Here is a 20,162-nt window from a genome sequence, read left to right on the forward strand (position 1 = left end):
CTCCGCGCAAGCTGGTGAAGACACAATCGTGTATGCATTACCACAATTAGCAGAAGCACAAATGCACCAGTGACGTGCGGCGAGGTTCATTCCAGGTGTGGCACTGATGCCTTTTAGAGTTTTGTGTAAACTTTAAATTAATATGCTGTTATTGAATGTTCCCTATTAACATAACAAGCAAATTAAAGTAATTAATTTTCAGTAAAATGTTATCAAGTACTTAGTCCCATCCCAATTTTTTACTTTTACAAAATAAATAAACATTTCTCTTCCCTTTTTATCTCATCAGGAGTACTTGCACCTATCCTTCTCTAGGAAAATGTACTTTGTTTTAAAAGTATGGTCACCTTCTGTTTTGTCTGAAAGTCCAGTTGAGACATTTTTCATATTGGCAGCTATGTTAATTTATTTATTTAGCAGAGCATTAAAATATCTTTCTTTCATCATTGTTGCAAAAAAAAAAACTGTCTTTCTCTCTAAAAAGAGATGGTAGCTACAAGCACCTGCTAGCTCACATACACCTCCCTTACACAGCGTTAGTACTACAGCGCCTCTCCATATATTTTTCTGTAGTTCTAGTCCGTTTTGCAAAAATAATGTCACACTTACATTGAATACATTACACAGAATGTCGATTCTACAATGTAGAACGTCATGATGTAAAAATGTTTCTGCCAGCATTATATTGGTGACATGCTGACTAACAGAAATAGCTACGCTGAGGGATCCAGATACCGGTACTTCTTCGCTGGCTTGCACACTAAAGCAGAGAAGAAATATTTGCCTCTGCCTCATCTGGTTTCTACCTTGTATTTGGACTAGCCTAAGTCTAAGCGCAGCGCACAAAAACTGGTAAGTTCACTTGCGTACTAAACAGCTCGCCAAGCCTGGTGGCAGCCTCATATCAAGATTCTTCACTGTATTTGATCAGGAAATGTGCGTATTTGGTGGTTTTCACAATATGGTATTTTTAATCTACATTTTAAACACTTTCTTGTGGTTTGCAATACTTACAATGGTGTTTTTTGGTCAACATTTTGTATATATGTTCAAGCCGCTTTCTGTGTCTCCTCAGTGTGCTCCGTTTTGCGGAAATAATTTTTAAAATTTTTTTTTGGAAAGATGGCACCTGATGGCCATGAGACGTAACTGCACTTTTTGTCCATATCGATAAAAATAGTGTTCATGTATGAGATCTAGGGCTGCCAATTATGGGCAAAGTGATAATTAGATTATTTTTTATCAATATTGAAATCATGATTACTGATTGTTAGGTAAAGCAGTGTTGGGGTGTGAACATAATAACATCATGTAATTTGTAATGTCTAATAAAAAGGCTATAGATAAACGTTATCCATATATCTAAAGACAAGATCTTGTGAGCTGCTTGACCATCGTATAATAATAATGGATTCTATTTATATAGCGCTTTTCTAGACACTCAAAGCGCTTCACAGAGAAGTGAGAACCCATCATTCATTTTTGTGTAAGTTAAAACGCGAAGAAGAAAAACTGATGTGACATCATATGCAACCCTCCTTTAAAGAGAAATAATCAAAAAGCTGATTTTTACTAATGTATATTTACTGGTCACTAGGTGTCAGTAACGTCACATGGATGTGCTCTAACACTTGTATACATGAATAGTTCCAAATTAATTGAAGGTACAAATATATTACAGTCTTGCATTTAAGTGAACAAAACAAACATCTAATTTGCGCCTTTTCCAACTTTTAAAAAAAGGCTCTGACGCAGCACCAAGAGGGCATCAAACTTGACAAAATAGAGGAAGTAAAATTAAACCAGCAGGTGGATAATTATGTTTTTCAAGAGGAGATTTTGCACCTCTGGGGCGAGGTGGTGTGTCCAATTTCCGGCGATCCAAATGATTTCAAAGACATGACGTCACACCAGTAAGCATCAACTGCTCTCAGGAGGTCTGAAGTGACAGCCGAAATTAAGATTGATATCCTATTCTCTAAAGACCATTTGTCCGCTATAATAATATTTTACTATTATTTAAAGAAGACCCGATGATGAACCCAATCTATCCTCCAAACACACCTTCTACACGCGGCTGTCCCAGCTGGTATTAACTTGCCTCCCTCCAATGGAGGAAGGAGTAAATATTAATATCACAAGGTTTGACTGTAAGGTTGATATAGTGAATCAGTCTCCTATATCCAATCACCACTCAATACATTCATAACAGTTTAATGGACAAATATTTGTTTTGTTATTATTGTTCGTGTTTTAATTTTTCATCATGACAGGTGAGGCTCAGCCTCTGCTGACTGCACGTCCCTGATTTGCACATATTATAATGACAATAACTAATACTGATAAAATACTAAACTGACACATCCGGAACCAGGGTGCCGCCCAGTGGTTGTGCAGTTGTCGAGTATGTATAAGTTACACGATCAAAGGGAAAACCTTCGAAAGCTATAAGAATAACAACAAATAGACATGTTTTTTATACATTTTGTAAATAGCTGTGTAGCCAGTGGTGTTTGACCCTGTTCCCCTCACAATACTGCTTCCTCCTTGGGAGTGTAGTGAGCAGAGCAGAATGCCTGCGTGTGACGTTATGTAAATGCCTATCCATTTTGGAAATAATACAAATATAGAAATAATATAAATACACAAATACATACATTTTGCTCTGGAGTAGGGCTGGTGATATGGCTGAAAACTGTCACAATATAAGAGTTTTATATATATATATATATATATATATATATATATATGCCAATATTGATAATTATTGATGTTTTTTATGACCTACTAAAAAAAGGACCAGGAGCAAAATATATTAAATGTAAACTTTTTTTTTTTAAAGTAACCTTCTTCCCAATTATGATATAATCGGCTATCAAGGCAGAAAGGAAATGTCAACACAAGCATGGAAAACACTCAATGTTACATCATATTGAACATTCAACAATAACCTGTTAAAATGAAGGTTTAAAACTAAGGAATATTTAAGAAATGCTTAAAGTCTAACAAAATTGTGCAACGTGTGAAAATGGAAACAGTTATTCTCAGGTTACTCTTTTTTCTGCAGGTTTAGTGCTAAGAAGTTACAGCTGTGCTCTCCAAGGTGGTGTGATTTATTTTAATTTTTTTTATCCACAATGTCTTTTGCTCTTTGCAGCACTCATTTTTAGTTTTTCTTCTCACTCCATGCAAAGAATAAACTGCGAGACAACAAGATGGCGCAACCAAACTTGATAGTTGATACTGTTACATGACTGGCAGTTGGTGTGTTACTCCCACGGATCAGTGATCACTTCCTGCGTTGCTTAGTTAGCGAGTGCCATGGTTTATACAACCAACCTTGCTTCGAAACTTGCTGTTTCTTCCGACAAAGAAAAAAAAAAAATATCGACCATTATTTCAAACGCATTTTTTAATATTGATTATCAGAATCAGAATAGTTTTATTGCCATTGTTTGAGAACGGGTTCACAAACTAGGAATTTTTCTTGGTGCAAACGTGCGACATAAAAACATATAACACATATTTGGTAATAAAAAGAGCTGTAACTGAGCTATCAGATAGACTTAGAAGGAATTCAAGGAGCTGAATTCAAGGAGCTGCTGTTAGGAGTTATTGTTCATTTGCCTGATGGCCGAGGGGAAAAAACTGTTCAGGTGGCGGGAGGTGTGGGTCTGGATGGAGCGTAGTCTCCTGCCTGAGGGGAGAGGGGAGAATAGCGTGTGTCCAGGGTGAGAAGAGTCAGCTGTGATCCGACCCACACGCCTCCTGGTCCTGGAGGAGAACAAGTCCTGGAGGGATGGGAGCTTGCAGCCAATCACCTTCTCAGCAGCACGTACGATGCGCTGCAGTCTATTCTTATCCTGGACTGTGGCGCCGGGGAACCACACTGTGATGGAGGAGGTCAGGATGGACTCTATGATGGCTGAGTAAAACTGCACCAGCATCTCTGTCGGCACCTTAAGTTTCCTCAGCTGCCGCAGGAAGTACATCCTCTGCTGGGCCTTCTTGATGAGGGAGCTGATGGTCAGCTCCCACTTGAGGTCCTGGGTGATGGTGGTGCCCAAGAAATGGAAGGAGTCCACAATGGGGATGGGGGTGGGAGAGTCAATCAGGGTGAGGGGGGATGGTGGGGCTGTGACTTTCCTGAAGTCCATGATCATCTCCACTGTTTTCTGGGCGTTCAGCTCCAGGTTGTTGAGGCTGCACCAGGACGTCAGCCGGTCCACCTCTCTCCTGTAGGCGGACTCATCGCCATTCGAGATGAGCCCGATGAGGGTGGTGTCATCCGCAAACTTAAACAGTTTTACGGATTGGTGACTGGAGGTGCAGCAGTTTGTATACAGGGAGAAGAGCCAGGGGGAGAGTACACAGCCCTGAGGAGTACCAGTGTTTGTGGTTCGACTGTCCGAGACAATCTTCCCCAGCCGTACGTGCTGTCTTCGGTCTGTCAGGAAGTCATTAATCCAACTGCAGAGGGAGTCGGGCACGCTGAGCTGGTAGAGCTTGTCTCGTAGCAGTCCAGGGAGGATGGTGTTGGTAGGTTCCTGGGGAGTCCAGAGGCTCCAGGATGAAGTGGAGGGCCAGGTTCACTGCATCATCCACAGACCTGTTGGCTCTGTAGGCGAACTGCAGTGGGTCCAGGAGGGGGGCGGTGATGGCCTTGAGGTGGGGCAGGACCAAGCGCTCAAAGGACTTCATGACCACAGACGTCAGCGCGACCGGCCTGTAGTCATTTAGTCCTGTGATCCGTGCTTTCTTGGGGACAGGGACAATGGTAGAGGTCTTAAAGCAGGACGGCACGCGGCATAGCTCCAGAGAGGTGTTAAAAATGTCAGATTACGTATCTATCGCGGCATAAACTGATTATCGTTTATCATCCAGCCCTACTCAGATGTCACAATGGGGTGAATGTTATCTTATTCATAATCTTACAATATTATTAATCTTATAAGAACCTTTTTTTCCCCTGTAAAACCAAATCTGAAAATGCATTTGCATGAATAAAGGTCTCCTTTCTGGTAAAGACAATACATCCATTTAGTACATTTCTTCCAGCCATGTATGGAGTTTTTATGAAAGCAAATTAAGATCAACCAATTACAGCGGATCCGGACAGTATTTACATCGCTTTATTTTTACCACATTTTGTTATGTTACAGCCTTATTCCAAAGTGGAATACATTAATTTCTGTCCTAAAAATTCTACACATTATATATACCCAATAATGAAAATGTGAAGTTTATTTATTTTTTTTACATTTAGCAAATTTGATAAAAATAAAACTAGCACATACTGTAAATATTCAGACCCTCTGCTCAATACTTTGTTGATGCACCTTTGGCAGCAATTACAGCCTGAAGTATTTTTTGAATACGATGCCACAAGCTTGGCACACCTGTTTTTGGGCAGTTTCACCCATTCCTCTTTGCAGCACCTCTCAAGCTCCATCAGGTTGGATGGGAAGTGTTGGTTTTCATCCAGGATGTCATTGCTTAGTCTTGTCATGAAGGTGTCTGAGCTACAGCATTCCTCTGTGGTAAGAGAAAATAACTTCTAGGAGGACAACCATCTCTGCAGAAAATCCACCAATTAGGACTGTATGGTAGTGGCCAGACAGAAGCCATTTCTTCGTAAAAAGTTTGCCAAAATGCACCTAAAAGACTCTCAGACCATGAGAAACAAAATGATCTGGTCTGATGAGACAAAGATTGAACTCTGGCGTGAATGCCAGGCATCATGTTTGGAGGAAACCAGGCACCGCTCATCGCCAGGCCAATACCATCCCTACAGTGAAGCATGGTGGGGGCAGCATCATGCTGTGGGGATGTTTTTCAGCAGGAACTGGGAGACTAGTCAGGCTGAGGGAAAGATGAATGCACCAATGCACAGAGACATCCTCGATTAAAAAAACAACGCTTCCCATTCAACCTGATGGAGCTTGAGCAGTTCTGCAAAGAGGAATGGGAAAAACTGCCCAAAGATGGATGTGCCAAGCTTGTGGCATCGTGTTAAAAATACTTGAGGCTGTAATTACTGCCAAAGGTGCATCAACGAATTGAGCAAAGGCCGTGACTACTTATGTACATGTGTTTTTTTTTTTTTTTAAGTTTTAAATTCGTTAAGTTTTAATTCGCAAATGTTTTTGGAAAAAAAAGTTAATACTTTGCCGGTGCACTGTAGGTAGGTTACTACTACATCCAAGAAAATATATTCTCTCTTCATGTCTGATGTTTTTATTTTTTCAAATATTTATACGAACTTCATAATAAACAACAAAGAAGTGATTCATTCATCAACCGAATTGCCCAGTGGCCCTAAAATGACAACGATACTATTGTAAACATCTTGTATGGACCGAAGTATACAAACTAATCCTTTTTTACGCACCCTCTTTGCTTAGCTTCCTGTGAGTGGCAGTACTTTACACGACCAGATCGCCATGCTGAGCCACCAGCGCTTCAACGCCTTGACCACACGCATCCAGCACAGCCTCCTGGGACGCAAGATCCTGGCCACCATCGTCATGAGGAGGGGAGAAGGCCTGGGGACTGTAGTCAGCTTGGGAACTGGTGTGTGTTTGATGGACATTTGACCTCTTGCACTGTCACAGCATATTGTGTGGCTGGCCTTCCATTTCATTCCTGAATTCCAGGTAACCGCTGTGTTAAGGGGGAGGAGCTGAGCCTAAAAGGGGACACTGTCAATGACGGCCACGCTGAAATCGTCTCCAGAAGAGGATTTATTAGGTAAAACTTGATTACTTTGGTTTACGTCCTATTTGTGATACTCAAACCTTTTGTTCCTCTTAGGTTTCTGTACAGTGAGTTGATGAAGCACTGTGATGGCACAGAGAACAGTATATTTGAGGAAGCGGAGGACAACAAACTGCGGGTCAAATCGGACATCACCTTTCACCTCTACATTAGGTGGGAATGATGTTTCCCCTCTACTGCTTCCATCCTGTCTGATGCTTCAATGATCATTGTGTCGCCTTGTCAAAATCTCAACTGTCTTTTCTTTTTGCCCCGTCTGAAGCACGGCGCCATGCGGGGATGGCGCTCTGTTTGACAAGTCGTGCAGCGAGACGGGGGATGAGGCGTCGGGTCATCAGCCTCTGTTTGAGAATGCCAAACAGGGCAAGCTGCGCACCAAGGTGGAGAACGGTAAGAATCAAAAAACACATGAGTATGTGATTTCAATGCACCTACTGTAGGGCTGGGCGATATATCGAATATACTCGATATATCGAGGGTTTGTCTCTGTGCGATGTAGAAAATGACTATATCGTGAGTATTCGAGGATATGTTCTCACGCAGTTGCTTTTAGCTGCGGGCATTAGACTACAGGCTTTTCTCACTCTTTCTTGTCTCTCCTTCTCACAGACATAAAACAAGCGCGCCTTGTTACATACGTCACATATGAGCAGAGAGGTAGCGGCATGGGTAAAGTTAGCTGTGGCAGGTGGTGTTAGCAGAGCGTTGCGAGTGGTAATACGAGAGAGAGATGGTGTGAATCTGGTAACAAATGGAGGAAGAATTAATTCTCAAGAAAAACAGCATGGCGGTGGTTTGGCTTCAAGCGGGAAGATGTTGAACAAACAACCGTAATATGTCAAGTACCGTATTTTCCGCACCATAAGCCGCCCCGTGTTGTAAGCCGCACCTTCAAGGAATGGCATATTTCAAAACTTTGTTTACCTATTAGCCGCCCCGTGTTATTAGCCGCACCTATGCTACGCTAAAGGGAATGTCAAAAAAACAGTCAGATAGGTCAGTCAAACTTTAATAATATATTACAAACCAGCATTCTAACAACTCTGTTCACTCCCAAAATGTAATGTGCAAATGTGCAATCACAAAAATAGTAACACTCAAAATAGTGCAGAGCAATAGCAACATCAATAACTCAACGTTGCTCATACGTTAGTGTCACACAACACACAAAATAAACATTTAAAGCTCACTTTCTGAAGTTATTACTCATCCACAAATCCCTCGAATTATTCTTCTTCGGTGTGCTTCACTTGTTTTTTGACACCATCTGTGATGTGGACGCGCATGCAGTCATAGATCAACAGGGACGGAGCTGCGTGAAAAAAGTCACCCGGTCTCTTCGCTCATTTTTTCTTCATCCATCCATCCCTTCGAGTTAGCATTTATGATGACGCCGGCTGGAAAGTTCTCTTTTGGCAAGGTCTTCCTTTTGAATATCACCGTGGGTGGAAGTTTCTGGCCGTTAGCATGGCAAGCTAGAACCACGGTGAAGGACGACTTCTCATTCCCTGTGGTGCGAATATTCACCGTACCTGTTCCCGTTGTATCCACAGTGCGGTTCACATGAATATCAAAAGTCAGAGGAACCTTGTACGCGTGTCTCTTAGTAGGAGACATTTTGTGGTCTTTACAGAAACACACAAATGAAATGAAACGTAATATCCGCGCGCTTCTTCTACGGGGGCGGGTGCTCACCTTGGCGGTTGCTTACAGTAGAAGAAGAAGCGCTTCCTCTTCTATGGGGGCGGTTGCTTACCGTAGAAGAAGAAGCGCTTCCTCTTCTACGGGGAAAAAAGATGGCGGCTGTTTACCGTAGTTGCGAGACCTAACCTTTATGAAAATAAATATTAATATTAATCCATATATAAGGCGCACCGGGTTATTAGCCGCGCTGTCAGCTTTTGAGAAAAATTGTGGTTTTGAGGTGCGGCTTATGGTGCGGAAAATACGGTATGCGGCAAAAGTGTTGCTACAAAAAGTAACAGCACTACTAATTTTCAGCATCATTTGAAAAGTCACCCGCTAGAGAGTAAGGGGTGCTTGAAACTCCGCATGTCAAGATCTCAGCCGGTGCCACAACCAACAAAATGCTGAAACAACAAGCACTGACCCAATTGAGACTGACGTCTTCCATTTCCAGATCGAGACAGTATGAAAAAAATAGTCAAAAAGAGAAGGAGATAACGTCCGCATAGCGAAGGACATGCACTATTTGATTTCCTATTATGCAGCTAATTTTTATTTTACACTTTTTGAAATATCTTGTATGACGTCATGCACAAAAGTGCACTTTATTAGTTTTAAAATATTGTAATGGCGTTCTGTACAAAGTGCACTTTTATTTAGTGTTGTTTTGATATGTCATCTTAGTGACATCATGCACAAAAGTGCACTAATAGCTTGTTTTAAAATGTCTCTGACAATCTTGCACTTTCTGTTTTGAAATGACATGAATGTTTGTGCCACTGCTTAATAACTGTTTAATAAATAGTTTTGGTCAATTTACTTAGTTGTGATTTCCCTTTGCATGAAAGTTTAAAATGAGCATATATTAATGCAGTATGAACAAGAATGTTTTAATGTAGACACATAGAATCATCATACTGCTGTGATTGTATGCATCAAGTGTTCATTCAAGGCTAAGGCAAAATATTGAGATATGTATCGTGACATAGCCTAAAAATATCGAGATATTAATAAAAGGCCATATCGCCCCGCCCTAACCTCCTGTCATCCTCTGTTTGTTTGTGTGTGTTTGTTGTGGTTACCAGGCGAAGGCACCATCCCAGTGGAATCCAGCGCCATTGTGCCCACCTGGGATGGCATCCAGCACGGGGAGAGACTACGCACCATGAGCTGCAGCGATAAGATCCTGCGCTGGAACGTGTTGGGCCTGCAGGGGGCGCTGCTCACTCACTTTCTGCATCCCATCTACCTGAAGTCCATCACACTTGGTAATGGAGAGGAAATTTATGACTCTTTGAAGCGAGCCCTTCCTGTGATAGAGCCGTTCAAAAAAAATGGCTTGTTCTTATAGTTCTTTTAAGCAAGTAAACAATCAATGGTAGCAGTTGTAAGATAATATGTGAATCAGAATAATTTAAATGTACACAATTATTAAACTGTTGCTGGGGATTACTGTAATCTGTAAAATTGGCTACAATTTTGTTGTATTTTATTGTAATTGTAATTTATTGTAGACATTTAATGGCCTACTGAAATGAATTTTTTTTATTTAAACGGGGATAGCAGATCCATTCTATGTGTCATACTTGATCATTTCGCGATATTGCCATATTTTTGCTGAAAGGATGTAGTAGAGAACATCGACGATAAAGTTTGCAACTTTTGGTCGCTGATAAAAAAGCCTTGCCTGTACCGGAAGTAGCGTGACGTCACAGGTTGAAAGGCTCCTCACATTTCCCCATTGTTTACACCAGCAGCGAGAGCGATTCGGACAGAGAAAGCGACGATTACCCCATTAATTTGAGCCAGGGTGAAAGATTTGTGGATGAGGAACGTGAGAGACTAGAGTGCAGTGCAGGACATATCTTTTTTCGCTCTGACCGTAACTTGGGTACAAGCTGGCTCGTTGGATTCCACACTCTCTCCTTTTTCTATTGTGGATCACAGATTTGTATTTTAAACCACCTCGGATACTATATCCTCTTGAAAATGAGAGTCGAACGCGAAATGGACATTCACAGTGACTTTTATCTCCACGACAATACATCGGCGAAGCACTTTAGCTACAAAGCTAACGTGATAGCATCGGGCTTAACTGCAGATAGAAACAAAAGAAATAAACCCCTTACTGGAAGGATGGACAGAAAATCAACAATACTATTAAACCATGGACATGTAACTACACGGTTAATGCTTTCCAGCCTGGCGAAGCTTAACAATGCTGTTGCTAACAACGCCATCGAAGCTAACTTAGCAACGGGACCTCACAGAGCTATGCTAAAAACATTAGCTATCCACCTATGCCAGCCAGCCCTCATCTGCTCAACACCCGTGCTCACCTGCGTTTCAGCGATCGACGGAGCGACGAAGGACTTCACCCGATCATCAATGCGGTCGGCGGCTAGCGTCGGATAGCGCGTCTGCTATCCCAGTCAAAGTCCTCCTGGTTGTGTTGCTGCAGCCAGCCGCTAATACACCGATCCCACCTAAAGCTTTCTTCTTTGCAGTCTTCATTGTTCATTAAACAAATTGCAAAAGATTCACCAACACAGATGTCTAGGATACTGTGGAATTTTGCAATGAAAACCAAGCTTTTTGTATTGGATACAATGTGTCCGAATACTTCCGTTTCAACGATTGACGTCACGCGCATACGTCATCATACATAGACGTTTTCAACCGGAAGTTTAGCGGGAAATTTAAAATTGCACTTTATAAGTTAACCCGGCCGTATTGGTATGTGTTGCAATGTTAAGATTTCATCATTGATATATAAACTATCAGACTGCGTGGTCGGTAGTAGTGGGTTTCAGTAGGCCTTTAATAAGGCGGTGCCATATCCCCATGCTTTGAGGGTGATGTCACTATTTCGAATTTTCCCTCACTTAAAAAACTTTGTAGGACAAGTGTTTTGACAATAGAGAGAAAAAAAACCAAATAACTAAGAATTAATTGTACTTATGGTTATTAAAGTATGGATATAACTGGAATAAATGCACAATTGTATGTGTGTACGCTTGAACTACTTCACATTAAATGAACCATAAAAGTGAATAAAAAAATTATATACTTGAATAAGTTAATCCAAATGCTATGTTTCCATTGACTACTATTCTAGTCCAGTTGCCAGTCAAGTGGGCAATGGCTGAAGCTGTACCTGCATGTGCATAAAAAACAGCTCCCAAACAAATGACTCCTAACTGCAAATCGGTTGTCATAGTCATCAAAACCCTTTAAAAGACTTGATTCATTCCCCAAAGTCACATCTCTACTTGGTAAATTGCTTGTTGCCTTCACCCCACTTACATAAAACAATTTGCAGGTTTTAAAACACTTATAACTCTGGTCCACAATATTAAGCACACATTTAATGCAATACAATAAAAGAGCTGCAGCAAAGAGTTTGCCATAACATAATTGGATAAGGCGCTTTTATGGATAGAACTCATTTGTTAACTTGGACCGGCTAGCAGACGTCAACGATGGACCAGGACTTAATGAGTTGGTCGACATTGTGTTGTCTATATAAGCGTGTTGCACTGTTCATAATGTTCTGTCATGTACACTCCAACTAGGCTGTCCTTGCGGTGCGTTGAGTGCTCTGGTGCTCAACCACGGCACACTTCCTGTCATAGAAGAGGCTGCATTATAAATCCAAATAGACCACAGGTTCATGAAGATTACAGGGATTCTGTGTTGTAAAATAGTGATAGCACACATAGTGTATTTGGGCAGAAGCCTGAATGCTGTAAGCAGTGTGAGTGCGAGCCAATTGGAAGGAAGACAAATGGTGTCCAAGTCCGGCATTGTTCAGATTCAGTATCCCAGTGAGAATGTTTCTCATATTGTAACCTTTCTTTTGGGCTGTGATCCATCAGGTTATCTGTACAGCCACGGTCACCTGACTCGAGCGGTGTGCTGCAGGCTGGCGAGAGATGGCCAGGCGTTCAACCAAAGTCTTCCCTCTCCCTTCCAGCTAAACCACCCTGAAGTAAGAGCAGTGTCATAAATCACTTTGTGGTTCTTTTGTTGATTGAAGCCCAGCGGCCCCCTTTTTTTTCTTTTTCTTTCTGTTTCACTGAAACAAGCTTATTGATCGGTGACCACCAAAAATGCAGGTTACTCCCTTTTTACTATGAGGTGAAATCTCAGCTACGGCTGGGCGATAAAACCATATCAGTAGATATTGTGATAGATACGTAACCGATATCGATAAAACGTTCGATCATTTGCTGGAAGAAACCGGAAATTGCGGCGTAGGTTTGGTTGCATGAACAAAGGCACTCGCTCTCTGGTAAGCAACAGAGGAAGTGATCACTGATCAGTGGAAGTGACACGCTGACAGCCATTTAGGTAACAGTATCAACTATCACGTATGGTTGCGCCATCTTGTTGTTTCGCAATTGATTCTTTGCATAGAGCAGTCCTTCTCAAATAGTGGGGCCCCCCTGTAGGGGCGTGGTGCGATGCCAGGAAACCTCGGGGAACATGCTTTTTTTTGCCATACCAGAATATGATGAAGCGTATGTAGTACTTGGCTTCACTGTAACTACAGTGGGAGACGAGGAAAGACTGGTGTTTTTCCTTTAATGTTAATCATCTTACAATGGTATGCAGAGGTACAGTATAGTCATAACAATTTTATAGACAAATGATACCGTATTTTACGGAGTATAAGTCACTCCGAAAATGCATAATAAAGAAGGAAAAAAACATATAAGTCGCACTGGAGTATAAGTCGTATTTTTTGGGGAAATTTATTTGATAAAACCCAACACCAAGAATAGACATTTTAAAGGCAATTTAAAATAAATAAAGAATAGTGAACAACAGGCTGAATACGGTAAGTGTACGTTATATGAGGCATAAATAACCAACTGAGAACGTGCCTGGTATGTTAACGTAACATATTATGGTAAGAGTCATTCAAATAACTATAACATATAGAACATGCTATACGTTTACCAAACAATCTGTCACTCCTAATCGCTAAATTCCATGAAATCTTACACGTCTAGTCTCTTACGTGAATGAGCTAAATAATATTATTTGATATTTTACGGTAATGTGTTTATAATTTCACACATAAGTTGCTCCTGAGTATAAGTCGTACCCCCGGCCAAACTATGAAAAAAAACTGCGACTTATAGTCCGAAAAATACGGTACTATATATATATATATATATAGTCACGGTGGAGAGTGGGGGGGGGGCGCAAAATATTTTCTTCTTCCTGTGGGGGCATAACAGAACATATTTGAGAAGCACTGGCGTAGAGTGAGAAGAGAAAGTAAAAATAAGTGCTGTAGAGAGCGAATAAATTGTGAATAAAACAGAATAAGTCACCTCAACAGTATGGCAGTATTTTTGGATTTTTTCAAACAGACCGTGGTCAGACCAATGTGATCTGTAAATAATGCAAGGCGCTTGTCCCCACCCAAGACCGGCAATACCACACCACCTTAGCTGCCCGCATCCTTTAGACCATACCCCTAACTTTCTGGCACTAAATCTGCAGAAATATTCCCACAACAGGACATTAGGCTTTCTAATAATTATTTTCCCCTGTACTGTGAGTGTGTTGTCGGCGCCCCGCTCTAGTTTCCGCCGAGACAAAAGATTGTTAACGACTGAAAAGAGGGGTCACTCAGTTCAGGTAATTTCATAAGACGTCCTTCTTCCTTCCTGTTTGAAGCGAGACGAACAAACGTGAGGCTCAACAATTCTGATTGGCGAACATGTCTGTCACTCAAATAAATAACTTCAGCCTCTTGCGGTTACTGCACTAAACCTCAATGTCGATTCGATTTAGATTAATCGTGCAGCCCTGCTTTGCACTGTTTTTTTACACTTTATTAAGCATCTCTTATGTATTCCCTATTTTTGCACCATCATTTTAAGAGGTTATCAAGTATTTAATGTGATTTTACAATTTTGTTTACATTGAGTGTTTTCCATGCTTGTGTTGACATTTTATTTTGTTTCTGCGTTGATAGTTTAGGGGATTATAATCAGAGGAAGGTTACATTTGAAGTAAAAATGTTTACATTTAATACCTTTTTCTCCTGGTCCTTATTTTCGACAGGTCATAAAAAATATCAACAATTATCGATATTGACGGATATGAAACACTTATATTGTGATACAATTTTCAGTTGTATCGCCCAGTCCTAATTTTTTCCACGGACATGTTAACTGACCGTGCACAGGATAATCTAATCCAACAACCTTCTCTCCCCCTTTTTTTTTTTTTTTTAACCCCACCATAGGTGGGCCGAGTCAGCGTGTACGACTCCACTCGCCACACAGGAAAAACTAAGGAGTCTAGTGTGAACTGGAGCCTTCCGGACCAGACATGTGTGGAGGTTCTGGATGGGACTAAAGGGAAACTAGACGGGTATGTCACACACTGAAATGCTGCTACTGTTGATCATAACTATAATCTATATGATCAATTATCTTTTAATTTTTTGCCATATTGATTATTTTCACTCTCTAGCCACACTTCTCCCGGTAGTCTCGTGCATGGAGTGTGGCTATGCTAACATTAGATGCAAACATCAAGCACTCCAGGACAAAACAAAAGAAAGTGAGGGACTTACAAACATTACATTATCTAATTTTCCGTGGACCATGAAGATACAAACAGTAAGGGAAGCCATTTGAACTGTTTTTGGCAAAAATGTATGTACTACCATACTGAGGTATGATCATGCACCATAAACATCTGACAGAATCTGTTATTTTTATTGATTATATTTGTAACTAAAGGTCTTCTAAGATCACCGCAGAAGAAATTACGGCAGGTACTTTTGTTTACATATTCATCTCCCACACAGTGTCAAGTGCGCCAGAAAATCCAAGTGCACACACCTTGACAATACAATTGCTGTGCAATACATCATGTCTGACTGCCCACAAAATAAGACTCACAAAAAATAGCTTACATATCATTTACTGTTATTATTTTGCACTTGAAGAATCAATACCTTGGTACGATTTACAGTGATGGAATGTTGCAAAAACAATTACACTGTCCCTTGCAAGTCCTTTATTTAAAAATTGCACTTCTGAGTCTTAGGGAAGTTTGAACTGTTTATTTTGTTATAATGACGAAAACTACAGAGAAAATTTGTATTTTGTAACAAACTTGAGACATTTTCAATATTTAACTGTAGAGCAAATCGAATCGCGATTGATCCATTTAGAACCTTGTGAATTGATTTGAGAAATTGGTCATAAAACCCAGCCCTATTCATAACAGCTTTTTTATTATTATAATAAATGCAGGATCCCCATGGGTCATTATAACGTTTATATACAACTTTGGATTTTTAAGGCCTTAACAAGTCTTATATAGTCTGTCTGGAATGTCTAAAATTCCCGAAAGAGATGTATTCAATTTCATATAGGATCGAGCCAGTAAAATATCTTCTCCTTTTTCGAGTATTTTGAACACAATTATATGAGTTATAGAGTATATTAGCACAACAAAGACCACTGTGAATAACGTCTGGCTGGAAACGGCACACTATGACTCTAAAAAGAACCCTGAGAGCCCATTAGCTGCTCAGTCAGGTGCCTGATGCAAAAACATTCAACGTAATAGTTTCTGCACTAAAACAGTAATACTAGGGAATTTACAACAGGCATTTTTGAGAAGCAATTATTCAAGAACTATAAGATTACTGGCGGAGATGTGGCACTTTCAGAGTTAGAAAGAGATACATTAAAAGTGAACTTGATAGATATCACTTGTAATCAAACTATTAGCAGTTTTACTTTACTATAGTTTTATTATACAGCAGCTAACTTAAAGTACCAGTAGAGTGGGAAAACAAGTTGACTTTATATGTACCGGTAATGTATTGTTTGACCTTAGAGGTTCTTATAGACAGTATTGCTGAAAACACCACAGGCACAAGTTGAGGAAAAATTCAAGCCTCAACTGACAGGAAATAACTACAAAAGTACACTTCATTCATTAACAGTGTTACAAAAAAGATCAGTTAGAATAATACATAATGTTGGATGTAGAGAACATACAAACCCTTTATTCATTGAATCAAAAATACTGAAATTCCACGACATAGTGAATTTGCAAACAGCTAAAATTATACACAAAGCAAACTATAATCTGCTACCCAAGAATATACAACAATTTTCTCAACAAAAGAGGAGAAATATCATCTTAGAGAAAAATGTAATTTAAAACATTTGTACGTACGTACAACACTTGATTGATTGATTGAGACTTTTTTTAGTAGATTGCACAGTACAGTACATATTCCGTACAATTGACCACTAAATGGTAACACCCCAATACGTTTTTCAACTTGTCGGGGTCCATGTTAATCAATTCATGGTAAAGAGTTAAGACCTTCAGTATATCAGTGTGTGGAATTAAATTATGGAATGGATTAAGCAAAGAAATCAAACAATGTACTAATATGATCCACTTCAAGAAAGTCTTGAAACTTAAAGTGTTTACAAAGTGCAAAGAAGAAGAACCATGATAAAAATTCTGAATTTATTTAATCCATCCGTTCATTTTCAAGATAATTTTACTCATCTCACCATATGAAATATAACTTACTTCACCAATTATTTATTTTTATTATTACTTATGGAGTATATTGTGAATAAATTGACAACAGGAAGTGAACAAAAGTTTTAGCAACTGCTACGTAAAGGAAAAGGGGTGGGATTAAATAAGCTCTGCTCCTTCCTACTCCTTTTCGAACATGTTGAATAGGGAAACTGGAAATTGTGATGTGTCATGTTGTATGCATGCATGTTCCAAATAAACTCAAACTGAGCTCCAAATGTCCTCCCTGCAGGAACAAGCTGGCCGTGTCCCGCGTGTCCAAGTCCACCCTGTTCTGCATGTTCCGCACGCTTTGCCAGCGGTGCAACCGTATGGACCTCTTCTCCATGGTATCATACTCCCAGGCCAAGCTGGCGGCCACCTCCTTCCAGCTGGCCAAGCAGCAGTTCTTCCGAGCGCTCAGCGACCACGGCTACGGAGCGTGGATCGGCAAACCCATGGAGGAAAAAAGCTTCGAGGCGGCGGAGTGGACGAGCGGCGGCGGCAGCGGCGGCCCGGTCAGCAGGAACGGTGGAGCCATGGAATACAACCAGGTGGAGGCGTAGCGCGAAGGCGGTAGGAAACATGGGCGCGAGGCGGCTTGAAAAGGATGGGAGGTGGACGTCAAAGAAAATCGAGAAAAAAGGACAATCAAATAACACTTGGCCGCCAGCGTGTCATCTTATGTGGTTAAAGGCTAAGAAGAGAGTGATGGGAGCGGACGGAGGAGGAAGACGAGAGGGCTTGAAAATAGCAAGAGTCGGCTTGCGTTCGCTTGTACAGACACCCGCTTTTTCTCCTCCCGCTCACAATGTCAGATCACATGATGAAATATTAATATGATTAAGTATCATGTGACCTGCCATTTGGGGCAGTGCTCCTGAGACGGAGGAGAATAACCGGGGCCAAAGGCGGGTCACGTGACTTGCTGTCACGTGACCCGCCATTGGGGCGGTGTTTCTGCTACCAAGCTTTATTTTATACATGTCGTGAGGAAAACCCGCGTCTATGTCTAACACCTCTTTTCTGATTATAAACCAGCTACGTGCAAACGTACAAGCATCCATCATACACACGTGGTTGCCGTGGTTACCATTAGCACAGCGTAGGTCCTTGCACCGCTTTTGTTTCGCTTTTATATAAACATACATACAAGAAAGATGATGTCATGGCCTCCGGGCCGCACAAAAGAAGTCGACGAGGTCGCCGCGCCCTTATATGGTCATTCCACGGTTGTTGTTCTTTTTTTTCTTTTTTTTCTTTTTTTGATGATGACGATGCTATATGCAAGTGATACAAGCAGTTCATGCAAATGCACAAGTTTGAGTGGGAACCAGTCTCATGAAAAGTAGTCCAAATATTCCACAATTCCATCTAGAAGAATTAATAACCTTATTGTGTCGGCACTTGTAGACAACCAACTTTTTATTTTCTTTTATTTGTGCTTGTTTTTATGGCTTTCAGCTCCCACGCGGCCACTTGAAGCCTCCAAAAAGCTCTCAAAAATCCGGCCTACATTTATTTCATTTATTATGAATTGATTTTTAAGTTACGGCTCAACAAAGTGAATCACACCCATAAACATGTTTTGGTTTTTTTATTGTACGCTTGCATCCTTTTTAAAGGTTGCAACCTGCTGATTCATGCAAGTGTGACATTTTTTTCTCTCCCCCAAATCGACATATACTTTTTGTTTTAAAGAGGGCTGCGGTTTTATTTGAAAAGATCTCTGGATGCCTCTGTTAGCAATATGTTAGACACCCTTTGTGTGTGTGTGTGTGTGGGTTATTGTATAGAACTGTAGTGAAATGTTCATTGTTTTTTGTTTTTTTTTACAAAATTGGAGGTTCAAAAAGAATAAATGAGGTATGTTCCAGTGAAATGTTTACTCTCATCGGTCATACAGAATTCATGCATCATCTGCTTCTGCGCCCCGAAGGGAGCCCGGGGGGTGGGGGTGCTGGGCAGAATAATAACGGATGGTCGGGTGGGGTCTTTGCTACCTTCAGGGGTTGCACATATTTATTGTGTCAAAGTTTCTCTATCCTTGAGCGTCATCGCTTCCCAGCAGAAACATGACCAGCTTAAAAATGGGGTCAGAAAACATGCAAAGACCTTGTGAAATCACGATGCATTCAAGTTGTACTCACATTTTTATTGTAGGTGTATATGTACTTTTTATATCCATTATTGTGTGAATGCTCCAAAGCATGGTTTTCTGCACCAAAATTAGTCTATTATTATTATTCTCCAGATTTTGGCGCGCTCTACCTTCCACATTTTTCACCCGATTCAAACCACTCCAACTTCAAACTGTTCAGCCTATTCGGGTATCGCGGGCTTTCCCTTGACCAATTCCAAAAATTCCCAGAATTCCAGGTTTTCCAGGCCATTTTTCCCATTTGAAATGAATTGGCCATTTCTTAAACTTCCACCATTTCCACATTTTTCAACCTATTCAAACCATTCCACCATCCTGGAAATTCAAACTATTCTTTTTCCAAGTTCAAAAAAATTCCAGGATTTTCCAGAATTCCTGCTTTTCCAAAGCCCTATTTCCACCCTTTTTTCTGGCGACTACTCCTTCCACATTTTTCAACACATTTCAACAGTCAAAACATTCTTCTTAATCAGGAAAAAAACCAGTTGTGTTTTGAACTGGAAAAACTGGAAATTCCGTAATACCATTTCCCAATTCAACATGTTACTTCTTCAACATTTCTCCACCGATTTGAAAAATTTCAACACCAACCATTTCAACTCATTCAGACTAAGTTTTTTTTTTTATAACCATTTTCAAATGAATTCCCAAATTTTTGGGAAATTCCCATTGAAATCAATGGGACATTTTTCAAAGCTCTTGACCGATTTCAACGATTCCAACACCAACCCATTCAGGACATTCATGCTCCGAGTAATTTTTTTAAAAATCCCGCTTTTCCCAAAATTTCCAGGAAATTCCCATTGAAATTAATGGGACACGTTTTCAAGTTGCACAATTCCCACATTTTTCAACCTATTCAAACCATTCCAACAACACATTCCTCTTATCCTGGATGTTACTCCCTCCGAGGTCTTGATCAAGGCTCAAGTTGTTCCTTTTTCTCACGCAG

General features: G+C 40.6%; 1 protein-coding gene across 2 annotated transcripts in view; it reads left to right on the forward strand.

The window, feature by feature from the left end:
• Positions 1–18,931, forward strand: part of adar (adenosine deaminase RNA specific) — a 33,774-nt gene extending 14,843 nt beyond the window's left edge. For both annotated transcript variants that reach the window (XM_062029633.1, XM_062029634.1), the window contains exons 9-16: positions 6,405–6,573; positions 6,657–6,750; positions 6,814–6,930; positions 7,040–7,167; positions 9,549–9,731; positions 12,342–12,454; positions 14,732–14,859; positions 17,303–18,931. In XM_062029633.1, the coding sequence (XP_061885617.1) occupies positions 6,405–6,573; positions 6,657–6,750; positions 6,814–6,930; positions 7,040–7,167; positions 9,549–9,731; positions 12,342–12,454; positions 14,732–14,859; positions 17,303–17,615 (1,245 nt within the window). In that variant the 3' untranslated portion in view covers positions 17,616–18,931. The remainder of the gene's footprint in view (positions 1–6,404; positions 6,574–6,656; positions 6,751–6,813; positions 6,931–7,039; positions 7,168–9,548; positions 9,732–12,341; positions 12,455–14,731; positions 14,860–17,302) is intronic.
• The last annotated feature ends 1,231 nt before the right edge of the window (positions 18,932–20,162 follow it).

The sequence above is a fragment of the Entelurus aequoreus genome, linkage group LG20 (genome assembly GCF_033978785.1).
Source record: "Entelurus aequoreus isolate RoL-2023_Sb linkage group LG20, RoL_Eaeq_v1.1, whole genome shotgun sequence".
Lineage (NCBI taxonomy): Eukaryota > Metazoa > Chordata > Actinopteri > Syngnathiformes > Syngnathidae > Entelurus > Entelurus aequoreus.